General features: G+C 50.5%; 1 protein-coding gene across 2 annotated transcripts in view; it reads right to left on the bottom strand.

Moving 5' to 3' along the window:
• Positions 1 to 28: 28 nt before the first annotated feature.
• The window catches only part of MLPH (melanophilin), a 29,044-nt gene continuing 6,364 nt past the window's right edge, over positions 29 to 22,708 (bottom strand). The window contains exons 4-17 of one of the 2 annotated variants that reach the window (XM_055719327.1): positions 22,583 to 22,621; positions 21,379 to 21,473; positions 20,205 to 20,333; positions 18,568 to 18,763; positions 17,168 to 17,328; positions 12,504 to 12,587; positions 10,535 to 10,726; positions 7,354 to 7,548; positions 4,963 to 5,118; positions 4,762 to 4,854; positions 4,207 to 4,272; positions 3,987 to 4,044; positions 2,459 to 2,556; positions 29 to 2,065 (exon numbers count right to left, since the gene is read on the bottom strand). In XM_055719327.1, the coding sequence (XP_055575302.1) occupies positions 2,039 to 2,065; positions 2,459 to 2,556; positions 3,987 to 4,044; positions 4,207 to 4,272; positions 4,762 to 4,854; positions 4,963 to 5,118; positions 7,354 to 7,548; positions 10,535 to 10,726; positions 12,504 to 12,587; positions 17,168 to 17,328; positions 18,568 to 18,763; positions 20,205 to 20,333; positions 21,379 to 21,473; positions 22,583 to 22,621 (1,589 nt within the window). In that variant the 3' untranslated portion in view covers positions 29 to 2,038. The remainder of the gene's footprint in view (positions 2,066 to 2,458; positions 2,557 to 3,986; positions 4,045 to 4,206; positions 4,273 to 4,761; positions 4,855 to 4,962; positions 5,119 to 7,353; positions 7,549 to 10,534; positions 10,727 to 12,503; positions 12,588 to 17,167; positions 17,329 to 18,567; positions 18,764 to 20,204; positions 20,334 to 21,378; positions 21,474 to 22,582; positions 22,622 to 22,708) is intronic. The other variant, XM_055719326.1, reaches the window with a different exon arrangement.

Raw genomic sequence — 22,708 nt, 5'->3', positions numbered from 1 at the left:
ACACTGCAAAACGGGTTCTAGGATCTGGACTTAAAATTGGCTTTATTGCATGATTTAGTGTACATATATATAATCTCTACACAGGCAGATGGGGCAGAAAACCAGCAAATAACAATGTGGCTGACTACAGCTTGGACGATGCCTTAGTTTGCACTGCTGAGGCTCGCTGCAAGGACTCCCTTGCAGAATCAAGCATCTGAGCGGTTGCATGGAAGGACTTGAGTTATGGCTGAGATGTGGTTGGGGTGAAGGCTGAAGCCTTGTACCAGAGGGGTGGGTGCAAACCCATAGCATTGCCCAGATCTTGGTGGAGCTCCTTTCTGCCAGCCGAGGAGCTGCCATCCTAGCCTTGAGGCCAGCTGAGTGGCAAGAGATGCACCCAGCAATGCCATGGTGTCTGGGCGAGTTTCTACACCACCAATGGTTTGCACTTACCCTTTTGAACTTCAGGCCAGAAGGATTTCATTTTAAAAGAAGAAAGTGTTTTGTTTTTTTTTCCAGCTGGGAAGCCCAGACTTAGGACTTACAAGGCTGTGAGATGACGGCAGGACCAATTTCTAGGCAGTTAGCAGTCTCTACTACTACCAAAGCTAAACATACGTGTTACTTGCATGAGAACGCATACTATCGCTCATAATTAAAGTGGTTTTAGTTCAGATGCACAGGAATGGTCCAGCCTAAGTGGTCATCGATGGGAAACTGCCAGTATCAGCCTGACATCCCTGCTCCGGCTGCAAGCGATCCTCCCCACGTCACCCACTGCGGAAGGAGGAAGGTGGGGGCTATAAAGGACAGGGACAAGCAGGTACTGAGCAAAATTTTTTAACATGAATCTCCTCCAGGGTGAACTGTAAGAGAAAACAATCCTCTTCCTATCCTGATGTCCTGGGAACTGATCCACCAGGGTTAGTGGATGTGAAGAAATAAATTTTGGAGGGAAAACATTTGGGGTGTCTGGGGGAGGGTGTTACCAATGCTGCTGTCACCTGGCAGGAGCCCAGGGCCACCGCAGCCCCCAAAGGCCATCACAGCCCCTCTCCAAGGACCAGAGGGGTTCTACAATCCCATCATCAGGGACAGGGGACATGCTTGTCCACAAAGCACCTCTTGGCACAGGCTGACCCCTCTGTAGAGTCAGGGAAAGCCTCCAGAGAAGCACCTATGCTCTGCTTGCTGGAGTCCTTCTAAACTTGCTGATATAGCCTGACATGGAGAGAGGATATCTTTGAGAGCTGGGAACAACCAATCCCCAGCAAGCCTCCAGCCTTTCTTCCACCTTTCTTACCACTGCTTCCTGCAAGCCTTGCCTCACTCACGTCCTCAGATGGTCACAGCTGCTTCATGCATGGTGGCAAGAAGCCTCAGCAGGTGTTAGCATGACTTTGTGCAGAGATCTGTTGGCCAAGTGCTTGCTGGGAGGGAGCTGGCACTGCTTTCACCCTGCTTTGCTGCTCAGGGAAGGGAGGTGATGCTCCAAGGGACATCGCAGCGAGTTGGACCAGCACTGGGATGTGATTCCCAGCCTGGGATGCCCGGGTTCCTGCTCTACCTGGGGTACCCTAAGGGCATCCTTCACCCACTGTCAGCTCCTATCCCTGCTCAGCACCAGCTTGGGAGAAAGCAGGGACAGGCATTGACAGCTTTTACCAAGTGATGACCATGTCACCACCCCCAGTCCCCATACTGAGAAGTCATGCTGACATCTAGGTCCCTCTGAGGAGGTCACTCCTGCTCTGCACCTCTCTGGTCCCCTTAGCTGATCTGGTACCAAAGAGCTGCCCAAGGCCAAGGTCTCATGCCTGCATTCTCCCATGAGAGCCCCTGGCCAGCTGTTGGCATGCCAGTGCCTCACTCTTCTCCTTGGCAGCTCTTGGCAAGACCTTCTGCCCATGGCCTCCGGCTTCCCTCCTGTCCGGCGTCTCAGGGAGAGGCGGCATGGGAGAAGGAAGAGCAAGTGTTGGGGGGAAGGCGGTGAAGCTTTGTGCTGAGGTCTTGTCTTGGTCAGTGAAATGCAGTGGCAGGAGAGTCCCCCCTCTCCTCAGGACAGGTGGGTCATCACAGGCTTCTGTAAGGCACCAGAGGGAGAAACCTCAGGTCACCGCTGGGCCCGCATCACCCCAGGTGAAGAGGCCAGTGCGCTCTCCTTGTCCCCTCCAGCTGCCATCGCATGGCAGGAGGACTTGCCCCATCCCATGGACCATGCGGGCAGCAGGAATTCAAAGATGTATGTCTTGTTTGGTCCCCCCACCCTGGCGCTTATGACATCCCAGACCTCAGCGGGTGATGCCCAGGCATGCCTGCCCTCAATGGCCAGCATGGAGAGACCAATGCCTACAGCTGAGGGCTCCACTGACTCGAGGAGAGCACAGGCAGGGACAGGTTCCTCTGTGCAAGCCCAGGGAGGCAGGTCCCGTGGGGAGCCCAGGCCAGCAACCCTCCTGAGTGGCCGTGTTCATACCGCAAAAAGCCTCTCCACTCTCCTGTTTTTCCCATTGGGGTTTCTCTGTGTCAGGGAGCCACGGTAAACAGAGTTGCGGTCAAAGGAATCATCGAGACCTGTAGTGAAAGAAGGGAGGTGAGCCTCATCCCTCATCCACCTCACTGGAGGTTTCAGTTACCCACCAAGTCACTTGGGTTTTACTATCCCCTGCCGGCTATGGGTTTTGGACGCATCCCTGCACTTCCCTCTCCAGGAGGGTGGTGGGAACCCCTTTGACAACAGGGAGGAAAAAGCTGTTGCTACTCGGGTTTCCAGAGTGCTGTGAGAGTTGTGTCAGCCTGCCAGCGGTCAACAGTCGAGATCTCTGCTCTAGAAACTTCCACGGTACAGCAAAAGCCGAGGAGCTCTCACCACCCAAGCCTACAACACTGTCTTGACCTACTAAGTCATCTCCTCTCCTCTGCCACCAGCTTCTGCCAGCTGCACCTTTGCAGGCCCAACTTTGTAAGTCTACCCTGCAGGGAGGGTGGTCAGGAGACTGAGTCGCCCCATCGCCCAGGCCAGGCATAGCAGATTAGGCTTGCCTGGTGACATCTGTGCTGACTGCACATCCCTCTATCTGCTCGTGGGGCTGACATGTTCCCCAGGCTGCCTTTATCTGGCTGCCCTTTGCAGGAAGGAGAGCAGATGACTCCTCCTCAGCATGAGGAGAAGAGACCTTTCTACCTACCAGCCTCAGCTTGGGAAACGGCACTGTTAATTATCTGCAGGCGTGGGGGAAATGCAATTCCTTCTCTGCATTAAATGATCTTTCTCCTGTTCCCTCCCTTTATCTTCCATTATCTGGAAGGAGAGCCATTCTTTCTGCCTGTAAGCTTACGAGGTGAGATAAGAGAGAAATAGAAAAGTCATTTCCTAATGGCTTGCTTATATCGGTCAGGGTGAAATATTTCCAGCGTTTGCCCCCCTACCACACAAGGTGCTGTGCCAAGTTTCAGGTCATCATCTACTTTAAAGCACTCCCAAGTTGCTGTTTGTCATAGCTGCATAGCTGGGCGGTGGAGGGCCTCTTGCCCCCCACCAGAGATCAGTGACTGAGGCAGGTAGGCAACAGGGTGGAGGATACCTTCCCAAGGTGGCCAAGCAAGGAAGAAATTGCTGTCAGAAGAGATGATGGGTTTGGACGAGGCTTTGAGGTCTAACAACCAATGGGATGCCACAAATGCAGTAAGGCAGGTGTCTCCCTGGACTCGGAGGCGGCAGGAGTCCAGGCTAAAGAGAAAGTCCTGGTTCTTGGAGGAGTGAGCCAGCTCAGCCTGACCTCTGCCCTGTCACTGTCCCTGATCCTGCCAGTTGTCTCCTCCTTTCTAAGTCAGCCACCCCAGGTTTCCCCTGTGGCTGTTCTAACAGGAGGCCACGAGCACAGGCGAGGGAACCCCCAGTGCAGATAAACAGCTGGATGCAGAGAGAGAGGACCAAGCATCCCCAAAGCGAGCCCATCCACCCACGCGTCCCCACCTCCCACGGGCAGAGCTGCGGTCCTTACTGGTGATTTCGAGGGGACTGTTGAACTTCCTCCTGAACCCCTGCAGTCCGGGCATCCCCTGCAAGAGAAGAGGAGCAGCCTGCTGCGGGGACGGGGGTGGGAGGACAGAGGTCCCCTCCAAGGCCACCTCTTTGAAAGCAGATGCCTGGAGACTTTGGTTGTCTCCAGGCTTAGTGCCATACCATATGCACTAGCTGGCACAGATTAAACACATACTCACTTTAATGTCATCCGAAGACTCCCCAGGACTGCTGCTGGTGGGGTCGGGAGAGTGGAGGCAGGCAGCCTGTAGGCAGAGGAAGGACAGAGGTTTCTCTTGGGGGTGCAGAAGAGGCAGACAACTCGGTCTGCCTTTCTTTGCATTTTCAGCTCTTGTTTAGCCTGGACTGATCCTAAGGTGAGCAAAAGAGGCAGCGCACTGCCACGGCAGTAACTCTGCCTGAGGAATTGTGATTATAAAAATCAGGATGGAAATGCAAGAGTTGAGTCCAGGCTGTGGAGGACGCAGCAGCCCTGTATGCCCTACCTGCAGCCCTGGGAAGAGCACTGGTCCCCAGATACAAAATCCTGTAAGGGATCAGCATTGTCCCCCGTCCTCAGTGAGACATCCACTCTCAGAGCCTTGGGGCAGAGTACCAGGCAGCAGGGAGGGAGCTGGGCACAGCTCAGCAAGCCAGGCAGCCCTTCACAGCACCCAGGGGCAGCAGCAACAACCCAGGGGAGCACACACATCTCGGGGCTGGCACCTCTCATACCCACCGTCCTCCATTCTCACCTGCCCGATGGACTTCTTCTTCGCTTTTTCCATTGACTTCACCGTCAGCCCTGCGGCGGACAGAGCCGCAATTCGAGATTCGATATCCGATATCTTTAGAGAAGGAAAAAAACCCCATACAGATGGTGGCCAGAGGGTCCATCACTGGCTTTGTTTGTCGTCACTGGCTGGGCAAAGCAGCTCTCAGAACCGAGCCCTCACCTCGCTCTCTGCCTGCTGCACCTGCACGGCTGCTGAAGCCACTTTGTCCTCCAGCTCCGACAGCTCTGAGTCAGTAGTGCCGCTGTGCTGAGCCCCTTCCTCAAGTTCCTTCAGGGTCTTCTCAAGCCGGTAGGTCTTCCCAGCAGTCAGGTACACCTGAAATACAAGAAAAAAAACCACACTGCAGAATTAACCTCCCTGGAGTCCTCCTCTCCTGATGTGGCTGCAGCCCCAGACGTGACAGCTCCTGCCCCTATTTTACGACTACCTTCTTGCCTTGCAGCACAGACAGTACCAGTCAGCTCTGGCAGGGCTTTTCATCTCATTTCCTCCCTTCCCCAGGCTTTTTGAGAGCAATTACCAACCAGCTGAAGTGGTAAAAAGCTCAGTGAGAACACAGGAAGGACCAAAAGTCAGTCATCTGCTCAAGAAGCATCAGCATCATTACACTGTCTGCTCAGAGGAGAAGCAGGTACCGGCAAACAAGTGCAGGCTGCCACGTCCTGTGGTGGCAGTGAGCTGGGAAGGAGACAGACTGACTTTTCAGATCCACTCAGTCTGTTTTAAGGATGTCTGTGCTGCTGGGTTTCCTGGGAGTAGGGTCAGGATTTGGGAGTTTGGCTCTGGGCAGTTAAACAACCCAACCCGTGCAGAAGGCAGCTTTGCCCAGGAACTGCTCTGAATGCCCAGGAACAGTCCTGGCAAAGAGCCCCAACAAACATGCGTGCAAATGGAGCCCAGTGCAGCAGTGGAGTGAACATGGGGGTGCTGACTGGGGGTGCACAGCGGCTATAGGAAGCCTGGGGCGCACAAGTGGCTACTGGAAGCAGCATGCTGCCTTTGCTGTCTAGGTAAGAAGGGTAGAGGGACCTATCCCAATAAAACCACTGGTTTTACCATCACTTGCCTTCTCCTGGGCTACTACAAGGATGCAAGTCCAAGCAGGGCAATTTAGGAAACACTGATATGTTGGTGTACAATCACACAAGATGATCAGAAGGGTTGTGGCCACTGTTTTGCTGACTGGTCCCAAAATCTTGGCACTGCTAATACAGTTCCTGCTCCTCTAAACCTCTCTGCTTTTCCTGGCTGGGTATTGTGCAAAACTGCCTGGCATGAGCCCCTGCACGCACCAAAGTACAGAGCGTCCACCCAAATCACAGCAACATGCCCCACATCCCACAGGTCCCACTCACCCCAGTGCAAACCCTGAAGACATAACAAATTGCAATTGTTTGTGGGTGCTATCCCTGAAGCTGCTCAAACTATGAGTCACAGGGACACAATTTGTGTTGGGCCATCAGAGTCTCCTGGCACCCTCGGAGGTGGGTGGCATGCCTGGGAGAGCAGAGCGGGGAGCCAGCCGTGACTCAGCCGGGCCCCCCAGGGAAGCGCAGGATGAGCATGCACCTCATCGCCTACCATCAGCTTGCCCCTGCCCTGCTGCTGACGGCAGCAGCACTAAACCCAAAGTTCACATCCTTCCCAGCCCTATCCCCTCTCCTGAGAGAGGGGGAACATCAAAACCTTCATGCAGGCACCCCTTGTCCCCTAGGACACTGCATTTGGCCAGCAACCAGCTGGGTGGTGCAGTTTCTGAGCACGCACTTCTCCCAGCAGCTCCCTGCTTTTATGTATAAGCTTTCTCCAACGAGAGATGAGGCACAGAGTGCATTATAAAACCCTGCTCCCCAGTGCAGTGTGTTTGTGACAGTGAAACCTGACCATACAGATGGAGATGTGACTGTTCGTCCCATCTTTGAACTGTTTCTTCCGTGCTTGGTAAATGACACTGTGGATTCAATTCATTTCCCATGGGGAATCGATTCATTCGGGTTTGCAGTAGCTAAAAAAATTGTTTATTGTGCTTTACAGTGTCATGCAAACCTAGCAGGGGATTATGGTCTAGGTGTAAACTTATCACCTGCATGAGCCCATCAGCCCCAGGCAGAAGTCAGCCTTAGTGAACAGATAGGTCATGCTATCCTCAGTCATGAAAGCCTTGATGAAAAGCAGTGCTGGGCAGGAACCAAAGAGAAGCGGGACAAAAGCTTTTGCTGCAGCTGAAGCACAGGACTGCTGAAGTCCAGCAAGACAATGCTACAGCAAGCTGGGGACTGCACTTGTCCTCTCTCCCTGGCCCTCACCTGGGGGAACCAGGAACCCAGGCAAAGAAAAACACCAGGCAGGGCATTGCCACCTGCTGTTTTGCCACCTCCCTTGTAAGACAGCCCTGGCCACCATCGGACAAGACTGGACTCTAATCCCTCTGTGGTGCCCATCCTTGAAACGCTGACCTACCCACTAACAAGAATTTTGGGGCAGTTTCTCCCGTATTCCCAACCCGCCCCGGTGCCCTCCCTGCTTGATGAAAGCTTTCATGAACCTTACGTTTTCTTCAAGCTCACGGTACACTTCGGCCACCTCTCTGCTGTCTCCCAGGCTGGGAAGCTGCCCCGCGAGGAGGGCACAGCTATCATTGCACTGGGTTTCTCCGTGCAACGACTCACATACCGCTTTCTCCGTGGCATTTATGGCTCTCAGCACTTTGGCCGTGATTTCGCTCAAAGCCTGAGCCGATGACCTCTGCAAACGCCCGTCACAGCCAAAGCGGAGGGTGGGAGGGGGAAAAAAATAAGGACATTATTTTAACGTGGTGTACAAAACAGCGCAAGTCGGGGGTGAGACGGGCATCGGACCTTCAGGAGCTGTAGAAAGATGAAGCAGCGATAATTAAAGGGCTTACGCTGTTCCTGAAGGGCTCTCCACCAGAGACAGATGCGTGGCTAAAGCAGAGCTTTGATATCAGCCCGTGCTTTCTGGAGGATGGCTGTGACAAAAGAAGTCATCTCAAAAGGCTTGTAAAGGAGGTTATCCAGGGATGTGTCACTCGCTGGAAGTGGTGCCAACCGGAGCTGTCTGACAGCAGCAGCACCTGGCCACCTGAAGGCCACCCAGTTACTCAGCAGTTAAGATCTAATTGCAGTTAAGATCTAATTGCAGCATATTGCTTTACACTTCAGCAGGCCCCAGCACAGATGCAAATAACTCCTTAAGTTTGTGGCAAAAGAAAAAAAAACAACCACAAAACAAACCCATAAAATTATTGTATTGCCACACTGCCAGAACTTGGGACTAAAGTCCTCTCTTCCCATGCCAAGGAGCACTGATGGCAATAATACTCCTAATTGCTGCCTTTCGCTTGATAAGGCACTAACCACATGTAAAAATAGACTGAAGAAATCATCATCTCTCTCTCAACTGATAATTCCCTAGAAACCAAGGAGATGGGGGGTGATATATGCACTGGCAACAAACAGTCGTGTTTACGACTGCACGTATTTCCAGGCAAGCCGTCCTGCAGAGAACCAGCTAACTCAGTCCAGCTGACATTTTAATCATTTTATGGTACCTTCATGGTACAGCAGATTTTTTCCACATTTTCCATTAGGACTATGTGCTTTCATCACAGTGTCCCCAGTTAGAAGACTTCCTCCTGATCGGAGAGGGGACTCACATAAAACTGAACTCAGAATCATGCAAAACCCAAGCCTGGATCTGGTATATAAGGGCATTTCTAACTCAATACTGCCCAAATTAATTTGAGTGTTACCGTGAAGCAAAAAGCTGAATTTTGTTTCACTTCTCACATTTGGTTCCGCTTGTGCTGTTGCAATGCAGCTGGGTCTCTCTTTGCTAAGAGTGTCACCTGCCTGCAGGACCCCACTGAGAGACAACTGTGCCTGTGTCCTCCCTGCTTCATAGCTGGGTTTTGGTCAAAGAAAGTAGCATATCTGGTGAATCCAGGCTTCATTTTATGAGAATCAAGAAGCTTACACTGATATCCTACCGACATCTCCTTATTCCTCAGCATAGGTCAGGGTTTGATCCTCTGTCTGCCACAGATCAGCAGCTCACACAGGAATTAACTCCCCTTGGCTTGGTGAGTTACCACCTCTGTGTGGCAAGTAACTGGAAATGGTTACTCAGAAGATGCACATTGTTCAACCCATGAGTAGTAGTAAAGTCTGGCTGCAGCAATGATCTAAAAGCAGCTTTCAGGAAAAAGGAGGCAGAAAAGGAGGCTTTTGGTAAGGATGCAGTGTACTGCTGATCTAGTGGCAGTAAGAGGGCAGCAAATGGTTCCAAAAACCATGAGGGAAGCTGTCCTAGGAATAGTTGCTTGCTCTAATCCTGAGATTTTGCATAGAACCATGCAGAGACTGATACCTGACACAGACTTGCTAAATGCACCATGTGCACGCGCAGCTGCACTGTCCAAGCCCAGCAGCAGCCGGGTTTTGCCTTGCGAGGCTGAGAAACAAAACCACGTTAAGGAGAGGCCTCGTGGCACCATGAGACACTCTGCAACCTCGGATGAAAGGAGCTTTGCAGGAAAGGAGGGGTACAGCACGGGCCCTGCTCGCTTCCTCGTGCTCACCAGTGGTGGATGAGTCTGAGCAAAACACACACGTACCCCATCCATGGCCATGGCAGAAGGGAAGGGATGAACAAGCCATTCGACACCCAACAAGGAATGCTGACCTCTCCATTTCGCGCTAATGGACTGTCTCAGGAGGCTCTGTGCAACTGGAGACACACAAGATCTCCTTTTCTTTCTGAGTCACTTGGGCTGTCATCGGCTGCTCGTCCCCAGCGCTGTCACCCAGCCCTAGTGCCTGCCGGGTGAGGTGAGGGGGAAGGGGTCCGGTGCCTACCTCTGCCCTTGCTCTCCTGCCAGGGAAGCAGTTCTCCCCTGCAAGGCTGCACCCCAACGAACGCCTCTCCAGCCCTGCTGGGGGGATACAGTGGGAGAGAGGACATCTCTGAAATGCACCCAGCAGGCAGGGGGATAAATCAGAGCTGCACTGGGCCATGGGGGTGAGGGACTCTCTGGGGTGATTGGGAAGAGGGCTATATAGATGCTGTGATCCCTCCTCCTCTCCCTGACCCATGTCCCCACAGATCAGCCACACCTGAGTAGGGGACAGGAGCCAACACAGTGCTGTAAGTACAGGAGATGCTGACCAAGCAGAGTGGAAGTGGGACCAGGGATTTTGTGACTCAGGAGCACTGACAGGTCTGGAAGACACATTTCAGGCTGTAGCAGGTGCCTGACAAAGGCTGCCAGTATTCAATCATCACCGAACCGTTCTCTAACCCCAGTACTCTCTTCTCCACAGTGACATTCAGATCCTGAGACAAGTCTTCTAAATAGATGTGGAGGTTGTGTGCCTCCCCATAACAGGCAGTAGCCTGTAAGACCTCCACTCATAGGATCATTTAGGTTGGAAAAGACCTTTAAGATAAGAGACTTTACTTTTGACTCTTGGATGAGACTGGGAGAGCCTACAAGGAAAAAAGTCCAGATCCAACACTCTGGGACTTCCCTATCCTTTGACACTGTGTTAAAGCAGGCAGCTAAGTCAGACACACCACAGCCCTGGAAGGCATCAAGGGGGAGGTGTGGGACAGAAGAAGAGTTGCACTATGGTGTAAGCCATAAACCACTGAGAGCAGAAGGAACCACAGATGGAGCCTAGCATGGTATGGGTGGGGGGACACAGATTACCTTTTGAGCATCTCTGGCCACGTCATCACTGGAGGAACTAATCTCTGGTTTCTTTGCTCTCTTCTTTTCTTCACGCTCTTCTTCTTCAGAAGAGACTTCTTTGTCACTGATGTTCCTCGCTAACTCCTCCAGCTTCCTCTTCAGCTCCTCCTCCTCGGCATCAGGATCAAGTTGGGAGTCTGCAGCTGGAGACTGAAGGAGCAGAAGAAGGGAGCTGTGTAAGTGTCTCCTGTGATGGACAACAGGGCATGCCCAGGTCCAGACACACTCACCAAGACTGGCCAGCAGAGGAGCTCAATGAGTGTGACCACAGATGGACTTTGCAAGGGGGACTTCAAGCCCCCCTCGCTGCACCCATTTTTCCGAGGGGTGGTCAGACTGCCCAGGGGTGCAGCAGAACCCAGCGAGCTACACTCTAACTCCATGCTGAGGAGTGCAAACCCTTCATCTAATGAACCTCCATTCCCATTTTCTGCTTCCCCAAGAACATGCTTGATTTTCCTTTGGAAAATTGCCTTTCCCCCCTCTTAAAAAGATGTGCACGGGGGATTTGGGGCCAAAAAATACTGTGTTTTCATTAGGAACCACAGCCTGGCTGGTGGCTCCGAGCACAGAGATCACAACGACACACAGACATGGTCCACGAGGGTAAAGGAAGCAGCCACATGAAATACCACTCCTCGAGGTAGCTTTCAGAGCCTCTAGCTAATCTTTGCAATGAGAAAACACACAGCAAGTTTTCCTGTAGGATAGATGGCATATTTCCACCTCACCCTGTTGTTATGTACAATTCATGGTACCTGGACAATAATGCTATTAAGCTCCCAGGCACTGGAAGGGATCTCCAGAAGTTTCTGAACTCATTGTCCCTTGCGTTAAGATGGGATGACAATGATCTGTGTCATACTTGGTGGGGTTTTGCCTAAGCTCTTCTTAATGACCTTGAACAGTGGTGCGGCATCCGCAGCAGGCAATCTTTCTGCCAGGTGGCCTGTTCCCAGGCTCGGCTATCCTTTCTGCTAGAAAGCTTTGCTTAGAAGTTGACCTCAACCGGTCCCATAGCAGTTTAGACCTGTTGCCTCTACTCTGATCTGCCCTAGACACGGGACTAAAGCACAGGAACCTGCAAATGTGCCCATCTCCTGCTCCCTTGGTCAGATTTACTGACAGAAACACTGAATGATTACAAACACAGCCATCCCCATTACAGATTTTAGAAAAAAGAAGACATTGCATTGTTTCATTTATGCCTAGGGGACTTCTCCATAATTATCACTGTCCATTCTACTGAGCCATCAGCCACCAGAGCAGCTCATGGTGATGGGTTCACACAAAGGAAAAGAAGAGTACATAGTTTAAAATTAGAAACCCGAAATCAATGTTAAGCGACCTAAGTATTCACAGATTCTAGATCCCTGCCCAGCTCTAACTTAATTTAACTGTTTTGTTCCAAGCTTGATGGCATGGTAAGACAAGGGCAGCTCAGAAGAGAGACAGAAATCCTTCTTGACTCAGATCTCATATTCACAATAACCAGGTGACTTCCTCATATGTACTAACTGAGTTTCCCATGATTTCAAATGAGCTGTCACAGCTCTGCGGATGTAGTGACACCCACTTAACCCTACTCCTGAAATTAGCATTTCATAGACTATCAACCTGAAACCAAATTTTCCTTGTGCAGAAGGGCCAAGGAAGGCACTGGCTTGCATGGGGGCCTAAAAGCCACGAGTTTAATTCGCTTCTGTTTCTGTTCTGCCATGCAGTGTTTTCTAAGGCATTCCACCACCTGGAAGAGTTTCCAAGGCCAAAGCAGAGGATTAAACTCAACCAACCTGAGTCTTTTTGTCTGCCTGGCTTTCTCCCTGCAGTGCTGGCTGTTTCAGAGTAGCCCCTCCAAAGCGCAAGGGAAGGGACCAGCACAGCCCACGCTCCATCCCTGCAGAGTGCCCCGGCTTTGCCCGGTTACCTCGTCAGAGCGCACCAGGATTTTTTCCTCCAAACGGTTCAGCATGCGTTCAATTGCAGACATGCGTTTGTTGAGCTCATGAATCTAAAGGAAAGGAGAGAGAGAGAGAGAGAGAGAAAACAAGTAGAGAACAGACCAGCCACCACTGCCAAGACAGTAAGAAAACAGTGCAACCAACAGAAGAAGCAAGCAAGCAGCAAGACACCGCCACCGTGTGCCAAGTTAAAAGATGTTAAAAAATAATGTCTTTTAAAAATTGCCCTGGATATGCCGACGAGCTCCAGGAGGTGCACAGCCTCTCCTTGAATGTGGAAAACTCAAAGTGATGCTGAGTACCCAGCACACTGCGATTCCCAGCAAAACATTGGTAGCTTTGATGCAGCGAACATAAACCCGCATCCCGGCCCTGCTGCGTACCTTGTCCAGACAATAGCATCAGGCTGTCACAAAGCCATCTATCTTGCCATCATTTGCATGCTGCCTCTAATTCAAGTCAACATCAGTTTTCACTTCCTAGTAACATGTTTCTCAGGGAGCTACTACCCCATCACCCCACTTCCAATACAGTGCTGGAAGGGAAGAAGGAAGAAGGTAAGAATTTCCCTTGAAAAATTCCAGATAGAAAAACTTAAAGTTTTCCCCAACACAATTGGAAATTCTCTGACTTCTCCATGCATTGATTTACCAAGATGCTTGCCCCTTTTTTCTCCCTCACTCTTCCAGCTGAATAAAGGGGCATGGAGAGAAGAGTAGAGAAGAGAAAGACAGACAAAATCGGAAAATCAAAGATAAGTTAATTTATGCTCAAGAACCAAGACAAACTTTTGTGGTTAAATCACTGAAAACATTAAAGGAAGCTTTTTTTTTTTTCCTTTTAGAAATTGAAGTTTTGTTTTCTTAAAAAAAAAAAATCTTTCTCCTTTGATCCAAACAAATAAAACACAAATGATGAGAAATATTGCCCATTTTATAACACTGCCTCCCACATCACTGCTCTTCTGAGTGGCTGCCTCCCATTCAAAGGGGAACAAGCAGCAAATGCAGTAAGTAAATGCAGTAACAAAGAGATATGTGAGGGCTTGGCTTTGTTTCTGTAACATTTCCATCCTCTCACTTAGTTTTTGTGCTTGCTAGTGTTTGATTCATTAGTTCCTCACAACAGATTGCACCTTTGTAAGGGAAGATGAATGTAAAAACCTGACACTGGAGAGCAGAGCTCTGTAATTACCATCTCAAACTGAATGTATCTTTAAGCAACATTAAACCCATAGACAGGAAGCAATCCAGTCCCTCTCCAATCCATCTCTAAGTGGTTTCTCAGCACGGTTTAAGGCCTGAGTCTTGCATCGCTCCTGGTGACAATGAGAAGTCTGTGATGGGCCATCAGCTTCAGAGGAAGAGATGGTGACGAACTGAGCACTGGTACTTCCCTGTCTCCATAAAGCAGAAGCTGGGAGAGGTCAGAGCATAATGCACAGTCTGCTGTTGATGGGCTACAAGGATAGGAGCTGAAGAGCTTGCTTTCACTCTCCTTGCCAAGCAAGGCTGGTTTTAATTCACGGTGGTCACCATTAGGGTGCATCCGCATGAGGGGCTGGACCGCCCTGCGCTGCTCTCTGCCTGACAAAGGCTGGCAAACAGTGCTCTGTGTTACAACATTTAAAGTGAAGAAACTTAAACACAGCACATAAGGAGGACATCAGTTAGGGCAAACTATCACTTGCTCCTGGGGAGGGAAGACAGGTTACTCAGCAGAGGCGCTGCCTTCAGTCTCTCAAATGCTCAAGACCTCTAAGAGAACCTTTATGTAAAGAAGAGGAGCCAGACATCATCACAGCTTTGGGAATCCAGAACCACTGAGCTCCCCTGAGGTACAGCAGAACATCTTTTGGGGAGAAACTTGGTAAATTGGCACTATTCCTTATGGCTTGGTCCTGTTCCTGCCTGGCTTCTAAAGACCTAAAGGCAAAGACCTGCACAGTTACCAGTTCAGGGCTTCTTTTTATGTCTCATCAGGTTTGAGAGCTTTTTTCTAATCGTGTTTTGGGTTTTCTTTTTAAATTTTGCTTTAACACCTGGAGTCACAGGGCTAGGGAACAGCAGCTGTTTTTGTTAGTGTTTCTTGTGTTTGGGACTGAACAGTGGATTCCTTCCAGAACTAAAGCAAAACCAATTTTCAGATCAAACATATTTTGACAAACCTGCACCTAAGGCACCTTTAGGGAAGAGGGTTTTCACCTGTGATGTCAAAGTGACGCAGGGCAAAGAGCTGAGCTCTCCACCTCTTGAAACCTTCAGATTCCAACAAGGTGTCTAACCAGGAAAGCATTGCTTTTGAAGCCAGGCTGTGGGATTCCATACAGGGTTAATGGGAATTAGCAAACATGCTTCTGGACCCTACACCTCACAGGCCAACATCCTGAATCACCAGAAGGCACAGCCTCTGAGAAGTGCAGTGCCAGGGTGACCAGTTGTACTCAGCCAAGCTCGCTGCTCTCTGGGATGTCTCATCAGGGACTGGGATACCCCAGAAGCCCTGATGATGGCTACATGACATACCTTGGAAGTGCCTGTAAGCAAGCAACTCAAGAGCTGTCGCTTCACTGCTCAGGAGAATGCAGTCCACTTCTCACTGTCCCAGATCCCTCCTGGCCTGTCTCTGCCTTCCTGCCAGCCTCAGCCCCTCTGTCTCCTCCAATCTCAGGACAAGAGGATGGACACCAGCCTCTTCTGAACCTCTTCCAGCTCTGCCGATACAACAGAGCTGACTAGCACTGAAACCTGGATGTTCTTGCCTTCTCTCTTCCTTGGGCTTGTACCTGGCCTCTCCTTGGCCAACGGTGACTACAACGCACATGTGCATCGTTCTGAAGTTAATGGTCCAGCACAGAGCTGGGTCTCTTCCTGCTGGGTGAGGAGAAGGCTTGGTGGGAAGACGGTTGCTAGCTGTAAACACATCAGCAGCACAAAGGGCAGGAAGGATAAAGAGCCATTTAAGCTAATGAACAATGTTGGCATAAGAGCAAATGGGGTTAAATTGTGAGTAAGAAGATGTCTCGTAACCATTAGAGATTTACAAGGCTCCACAGCAGCCTTGGCACTGGTGTGATGCAGCAAACCACAAAGCTTGCTGGACCGCCCTGAAGCGAGAGCTTGCCCAGCTGATGGAGGAAGTCATCTGAAGGGTTGGTAGGAATTTGGCCCCATTTCCCGACTGCAAAGCATGGTGCACATTTCATGCCTAATGTACCGTGGCCTCATTAAGAACACCCAGTCCAGGGTTCTTCCATTTACTGCCAACTCAAAAAGGAATGGCATTTACTAATTAAAATATGTGCCGAGAGAAGGAAAAGGCATAGGAAAAGTTTCCCTACACAGACACATGAAGCGTGGTGCTGAGGGATGGTCGTGGTTATAGATCCCTGCACTGATTACCCAAACCCAAGGGTATTGGATGGGGTTCAGGACATGTAAAATTACAAGCTGTGAGCAGAGGCTGGCAGCTGCCTCTCCCTGTGTATCTGTAGCCAAACATCACCCTGCGTTTTGCTGCTCAAGAGGTCTGAGGAATGCTTTACCATTCTCACCACCCACCCTTCACAAAAGTGGCATCAGGAACGGCAAGTTCTTCCTTGACAATTAAAACACAAGCTTGCAGCCTTTCTGACACCTTTCTCCAGAGTGCTCCCCCTATTATCATCATTCAGGAGTGATATGTGACAGGTTGTCCTGACCCAGTCCTACTGGGGCAGGAACACTACATGCTGCAAAGGAAGAAAAGGATCTTGATGCTTATTAAACATCTCTCTCCAAGCCTCTGCCTAATCATAAAGCACCAGCACATTCAATTGAAAAAAGCCTTTTTGGGGACACAGAAAACCAAGGTATTTCACAGATCGATAAGGACAAGCTGGAAAATTAACAGCAAAGAAGGCAGGTTGGTTATTGTGGCAGCAGCATGGGTGGAGCGCAGCACCAACCAGTGCCTGATTTTCTCTTTTCCATGACTGCAAAAGTAGAAGGGCTGGAAGGAGAACCTGGGAGAGGAAGCACAGAGCTCCAGCGTATTTCTGCATCATCCTAAAAGGGCAGAGAAATATCTACTCTCCCTCATCTTGATGAATGAAGGAGCCCTAAATGCACCTTCTCAGGTCTCATGTCCTGTTCCCATTTCATGAGCACCTTGGCAGGTTCCTCACAACACAGTGCACAGGACATGGCCTGGGCATTCATCTTGGTGGTGGCACCTAGGTGAGCCAGGTTTTAGGTCATCCCACAGGCCCACTGTATTGCTCTGGCAATGCAAAGTGGCTACACCCCCAGTTTCTTCAGTTCCTGAGCTGAAGAGGATGAGGGATCTCAAGTCTGCAGAGATCTGGGACCCACTCTGCTCCCTCTTGGACCTGCACATGGGGAGCACAGGCACCAAACCGCCAGTGCACAGAAGGGGCAGTGCTTGTGTGGATACCTAGGGCACACCACCTTTTCTGCTTGTGCTCCACATCCATCCAGGCCAGGAGACTATCGTGGTCGCACCCTAGTTTGCCATCACTGCTTCTCTTCTCTGAACCATCCTGTACCTCACAGATAACAACTGCCATTTATAGCAAGAGAGGCTTGGCCACAGAATTGATCTCACAAGAGTTTCAACAGCTGTTTGGTACCTGATTCCCAGAGTGACTGATGTTCTCCTGGGAGGAGGCTCTGTTCCGGCGTTTCATGTGATGGGGTGGGTAGGCAGGGAACTGGGCTCCCTTCACATCCTCATCAGAGGTGTCCATATCTGCAGAGTACCGGGACTGGGGCTGCTCGTTCCAGGGGCTGCCTTTGGAGAGAGAAGGTTTCAGCACAAAGGTACAAGAGATTCACACCCCTGAGGTCCTTGCTGGACATTGGCCCCAGCCTTAAGACAAGCAAATAATAAGACACTTCTCCAGATCACACTTTCTATCCTTTGGCTGAAGATGCTTCTGCAAGAGAGACCAAGGTTAAGGATGGCTACGCTGGACCAGGCTGCAGCTCCACCCGCTGTGGCCACACAGCACCAGGCCCAGCACGGTCCCACCCTGGCGCTGTCCTGCCCCAAGCAGCCAGGACCCTCACTGAAAACTGCTACTGCCTTCCCAATTTTGTCAGAGCCCAGCTTTGGACGCTGCCCTTCCTGCATTGTCCAGGTGATGGAAGTTGTTTAGATCAGGCTAGAGAGCTACCAGGATGGACCACTGAAGAGTGGAAAGTCTCCCTTTTAAAGGAGAATTTCAAATGAGACAAAACCAATGAGACAAAATGGAATTACCAAGCCAGAGTGTCACCCCAGCAGGGCTCAGAGTGGGAAATTAAACAATGTGCAGTAAGGTTTACCCAGTGTTTCCTGGTGCCCTGAAAATACAACCAAGCAGCTGGACACCCAGAAGGTTATATCCTACAGCTGCATGTACACAAACCAGTTTCCAGCCCTCCTGGCTCTGCTATCCCAGCAGGAAAAGCAGTTGTAGGAAAAGGCAAATTCTGCACCATCATTTGTGAGGGGCTTTATAGAAACCAGGGATCCTGTAGCCTGCCAGTGTGTCCTGCCCAGCTACAAGGATGCTACTTAGCAACCCCCAGTGCTTGCCTCCCGTTCTTGTTCAGTCTTACTCCAAGTCCCCTTGAAAGTAAACTTTGTGCACCCACAACACCCTTTGGCAAGGAGTTGAACTCACGTACCGCTGCCTGCAGGAGGAAACACGTCCTCCTGTTTCTAGCAGCATCCATTTCATTGTATCTGGTTTCTACCCTGGACAGGACTTTTAGGTATGAAAGGGACGGGCACCTTAAGAACCACCCCTCTGGCTTTGAGAAACGCGTTTGTGGGGAGCAGGACCTGCCCATTACAACTAGATAACTTCAGCCGATTCTTTCATGAGAAAAATCACTTCTGCAGATGGGTATTTTGTCTTGACCCTCAGGCCTTTTAGCGGTTTTAAGGTTGTTCAGAAAATTCAAAGACATTTTCATTTTGGTCCAACACTTGCAGCCACTTGTCCTCGAAAGGATAGAAGAGAGCCTGGCCAGAGGCACCTACCAGGTTTTGTGTTTCTGTCCAGGCTCCTTCTCCGTGAATTGACGGTGAGCCGAACCTCTGTGCTGAAGTGCTGCTCCGGCGGGCTCACGCCCCGTCCCTGCTCCTGCAAGACGTGGTGGAAGACCAGATCTGCATCCGCGATCCTGGACTCCTTCTGGGAGGCATCTTCAGCTGAGTTGGGGAAATCTGGGAAGGACTGAGAAAGGAGGATTGCTGCTGAGCAGCTGCCCGTGAGGACTCCTTGCCTCTCCTGACCTTCGCTAACAGCTCCTAGCCTGATCCTCCAATACACGTATCGAGTGACCTTTTATGACGCTAGTTCCTAATAATACACACTTTGAAGACTTTACCTTGCTGGCAAACCTTGAGCAATGTTCTTCTCGTCACTGCCAGGGGGCACTGTTAATTTTGTCACGAGCTAGGCTAAGAGTTCTAGGCTGCAAAAAGCTCTGGGCTTTTAAGGGGCTGTGCCCTCCCACTTAGTCAACCACCAGCCACCTTCTGCCCCTCCGAAAATCTGCAACCGATAAATCTGATTCAAATGATCGCGACAGAGGCCAGCCCTCCCTAGACTCACGTTGAATTCTGTTGCATAAAGACGGGCTTATATGAAGGAAGAACAAATCTACTTGTTTGCCCCAGCTTCTTAGCAATTTGCGCGGCCTTCAGCAGATTTTTTTTTTAAAGCCTTTGTTGCACACCTTACCACATCCCGCTCCCACCCAGGAGGAAAGTGTCACAGTGTCATTAGAAGGAAGAAGGAGCTGTTTGATGTTTTAAAAGTGAAATTTCAACAGGAAAGGCAAAGAGGAGCAGCCCAAAAAAAGTTTGATTTGAAGCATATCAGGCTGGAAGACATTTTGCCACATCCAGGGCAGCCTGGTTTGCGTTCCTCCCCGGAGCTGGAAGGTGGCGATGACTGAGCCCCAGCCCTTGGTGGGATCACGGGGTGCAGCTCACTGCTGTTGCTTGTGCTGTAGCTGTCTGTGGGTCCCACTTCTGCTCAGGACCTCCTGACACTAAGACACATACAGTCTCCTATATAGAAATAACCAGTGTTCATGCAGTTTTTGATGTCCCTGTGTTCTCCCTTCTAACTTTTGGGGGCCCTCACCATGCAGGTGCCATTGCTGCAATCACACTGGCTCTGTGGGATTCATCTTCTCAACCTTACAAAGGTTGTGTGCCCCACGAAGCTGCTGGCCAGCTACGTCCCTGCCACCAGCACATGGCAAAACCATCCCCAGACTGGATGGCATGATGGGAGAAGAGTCTAGTTTCATTTTATCCCTTGAGTACTGAACCTCACAAGCTCACTGGAAACTAGGGTGCCCCATAGTCTTGGGACAACATGAAAAATCTGTTGTCTGCAGAGAGCAAAGAAATCTGCAGGGAGAAGGCCAGAGAATCTCCTGCTATCTCATCTTACCACTCATCCTTGCTTCAGTCACATGTCCTACTGACTCAGCCTGAGGCAAAGAACTTCAAATGGAAGGAGAGATAGCAAGCGGGGCTGTGGGGAGGAGGGATTGGCACCATTGCCTCTCAACACCAGCTGAAGGGTTTTCATAGCTGAAGGAAGAGATAGCAGAGGTAGCAAGGAGGCAGAAGAGAGGAAAGGACCCCCCCCCCAGTACCTGGAAAGCATCCGGGCTGCTGGCTGCTGGAGAGAGCTGCACAGACTGGCGGCGAGACTGAGCAGAGTACTCCGAGTCCAGTTCAAAATCAAAGGGATGGACAGACAGCAGGCGCTTTGTCTTGCACATCTTAGCATAGGAAGTGCAAGAAAGGAAAATTCAGCATAAAACCCAGTTGACCTTGAAGAAAAGGGGAGGAAGGGCCCTTGTCTCCTTAGTTTGCCTGAGTTTGCACAGCCCAAAACAAGGCTCCTGCTTTTTGCAGAGAACATTTGGGTCAGACATTGCCCTGCTTGCAGGGAGCCAGGTGAAATATATAGAAGGCAGTGTGTGCTTATGCTGCACCGAGAGAAAAGTGGGTTCCTGATTCCCACACTCTGGCTCACGACTGTGGCCATGAGCAGACAGCGAGAAGCTCTCTCCTGGTTTATAAAGTCACTATGGGAAATCTGAGCCAGGTTACAGCTCAGAGAGAGATCCAGGAGATGCTTTCAAGTCCTGAAGCATCTCCCTGTTTTCTTCAGAGAAAGGAAGCTGTGGGCAGATCTCCAGATATTTGGGAGGTCATCGGTTTCCTTGGGTCAGGAACAGCTTGGGCAAACCTCCAAGGCTTCAGAAGCAGATCAAAATGAAGTATCAAGTACGTGAAATGCAGCACATACCCGTAGCCACAGGTTCAGATGGTGTGTACGTAACAGCACATATGTAACTGTACCAGCATTTCAAACACACCAGCAGATTTCACACATGCTACAGGGACAAATACACTTCACATCGCCCTTCTTACACTGCTCATGTAGTCCCAGAAAAACTCAGGAGATAATGTGATATACTCATGAACCCAGCTGTGCTTTGCTACTCTACCAGGTATCTCTTATTCTAGTGAAAAAAACAGGTGTGTTCTCGTTCTATGGGTAGGAGCTGGAACTTTTATACTAACTGGGGACACCCTTAATGTCAGGAGTGGGTCTTTTGTCCAGAGGACCGAGTATTTGTGATTTTACTGACCTGGTTGTTTCTACACAAACTGGGAGAGGGGCATATCTGAGAGGAGAACAAAGAGAAAGGCCCAGTTTGGAACGCAGCATAGAACACCACCACCACCGCCGCCCAAGGCAGGTCATCAGCAGCTGAGGGCACAGAAGCAGAAGTGGCCCCAGAACAAAACGCTTACTCTGCTGTAGCACTCTGCTTCAGCTCCACGAAGGACATTGTCTTCGTCATCACTGTCGTCCCCAATGTCACCGCTGGTGAGGAACTGGCATTCACCTGGAGGGGAGACAATGGCACACTGTGTATGGGCAGCTCCTGCACCCCGTTCCTGCAGGAGGTGAGTCCCCACTGTGGTGGTCTCACCAATGCACGTAGGTGAGCCCAAGCTTCTTCTATGGGATGAAAAGGTCCATATTAGAAATAACTTCCAACATTTTCTTTTTTTTTTAATTTTTTACATGCTACACCATGGCCAGTAGGTTGCACAAGTAAAGGGAAGAGGACAAAGGATGGGAAAAGGACAGGAACATTTTAAGGTAGCCCCAGCGCTGCAGCTGGCATGCAGTGACCACTGTCTAAAGTCTGTAGGGTAGAGGCTTTTTGGGGTGCAGTTCCCAGGCAGCACTGCAGACACCCAGTCTTAGCACTTGATCTTGCAAAAGCTTGGCTGGCCTCTCATAGCTTCCCCTTCCAGCTGTGCACCATCACAGATGTGGAAGTGACCACTGCAGGAAAATGAAGGGCATCTGCACCACAGAGAGCACCCTGAAGTTCACCGGTGTGACTCCAGTGTTTGAAGGCACTATGGCTCAGCCCAGCACAGCTCTGCTTCTGCTGGTTCCCGTCAGCCAGCTCCACTATCTGTTAGTGACCTGTCCCTTTCTGGGTCCCCATCTCTGTAGCCAGATCACTGCCAAGCCCAGCAGTACGTTGGGAACAGCACAAATGCCTGATCAAGTCCAAAGTCGAGGTAGGCAAAATGCTCTTTCCTATATCAAATGCCAAGGTGCAGCAAATCTTTCCTGCAAGGGCTCCTAAGGAACACAACCCAAGTCCTAAATTCAGTGGCTTCCTTAAGAACACGGCCAGCTTTACGAGCATACAACTTAGGTGCATTGAGATGATTAGTATTGGGAAGCTTCAAGTTTGGCATGTAACTAAAAGCCCCGTTGTATCTGAGTCCGCCCTTGGAGACCCCAGGTGTACTGCAGTGCAAGAGGTGAGCATTACAGTCCACCTCCACCGCAGCGGAGAGATGTCCTCCCTGGCCCAGCAACACCAAACTGCGCTGGAGTGCCCATAGCCAGAGGGTGTGAAGAGAAAAAGACGTTGGAAACCTCTCCTGAACTGCCAGGCACATGCTGCAGTTCTCTTTTTTTACTTACTGTTAATGTCTGGCAGGCTGTAAACTCTGTCATGAAGACCTAAATGAAAAGAAAAATGGTGGGAAAAATGAATAAGCACATTTTCTCCAGGTACCTTGCAGAGAACAAGCCTCAGAGCTATGGTTA

This window comes from Falco cherrug, chromosome 8 (genome assembly GCF_023634085.1).
Source record: "Falco cherrug isolate bFalChe1 chromosome 8, bFalChe1.pri, whole genome shotgun sequence".
In the NCBI taxonomy this organism is placed as follows: domain Eukaryota; kingdom Metazoa; phylum Chordata; class Aves; order Falconiformes; family Falconidae; genus Falco; species Falco cherrug.
This window is presented reverse-complemented; position numbering and strand designations above follow the sequence as displayed.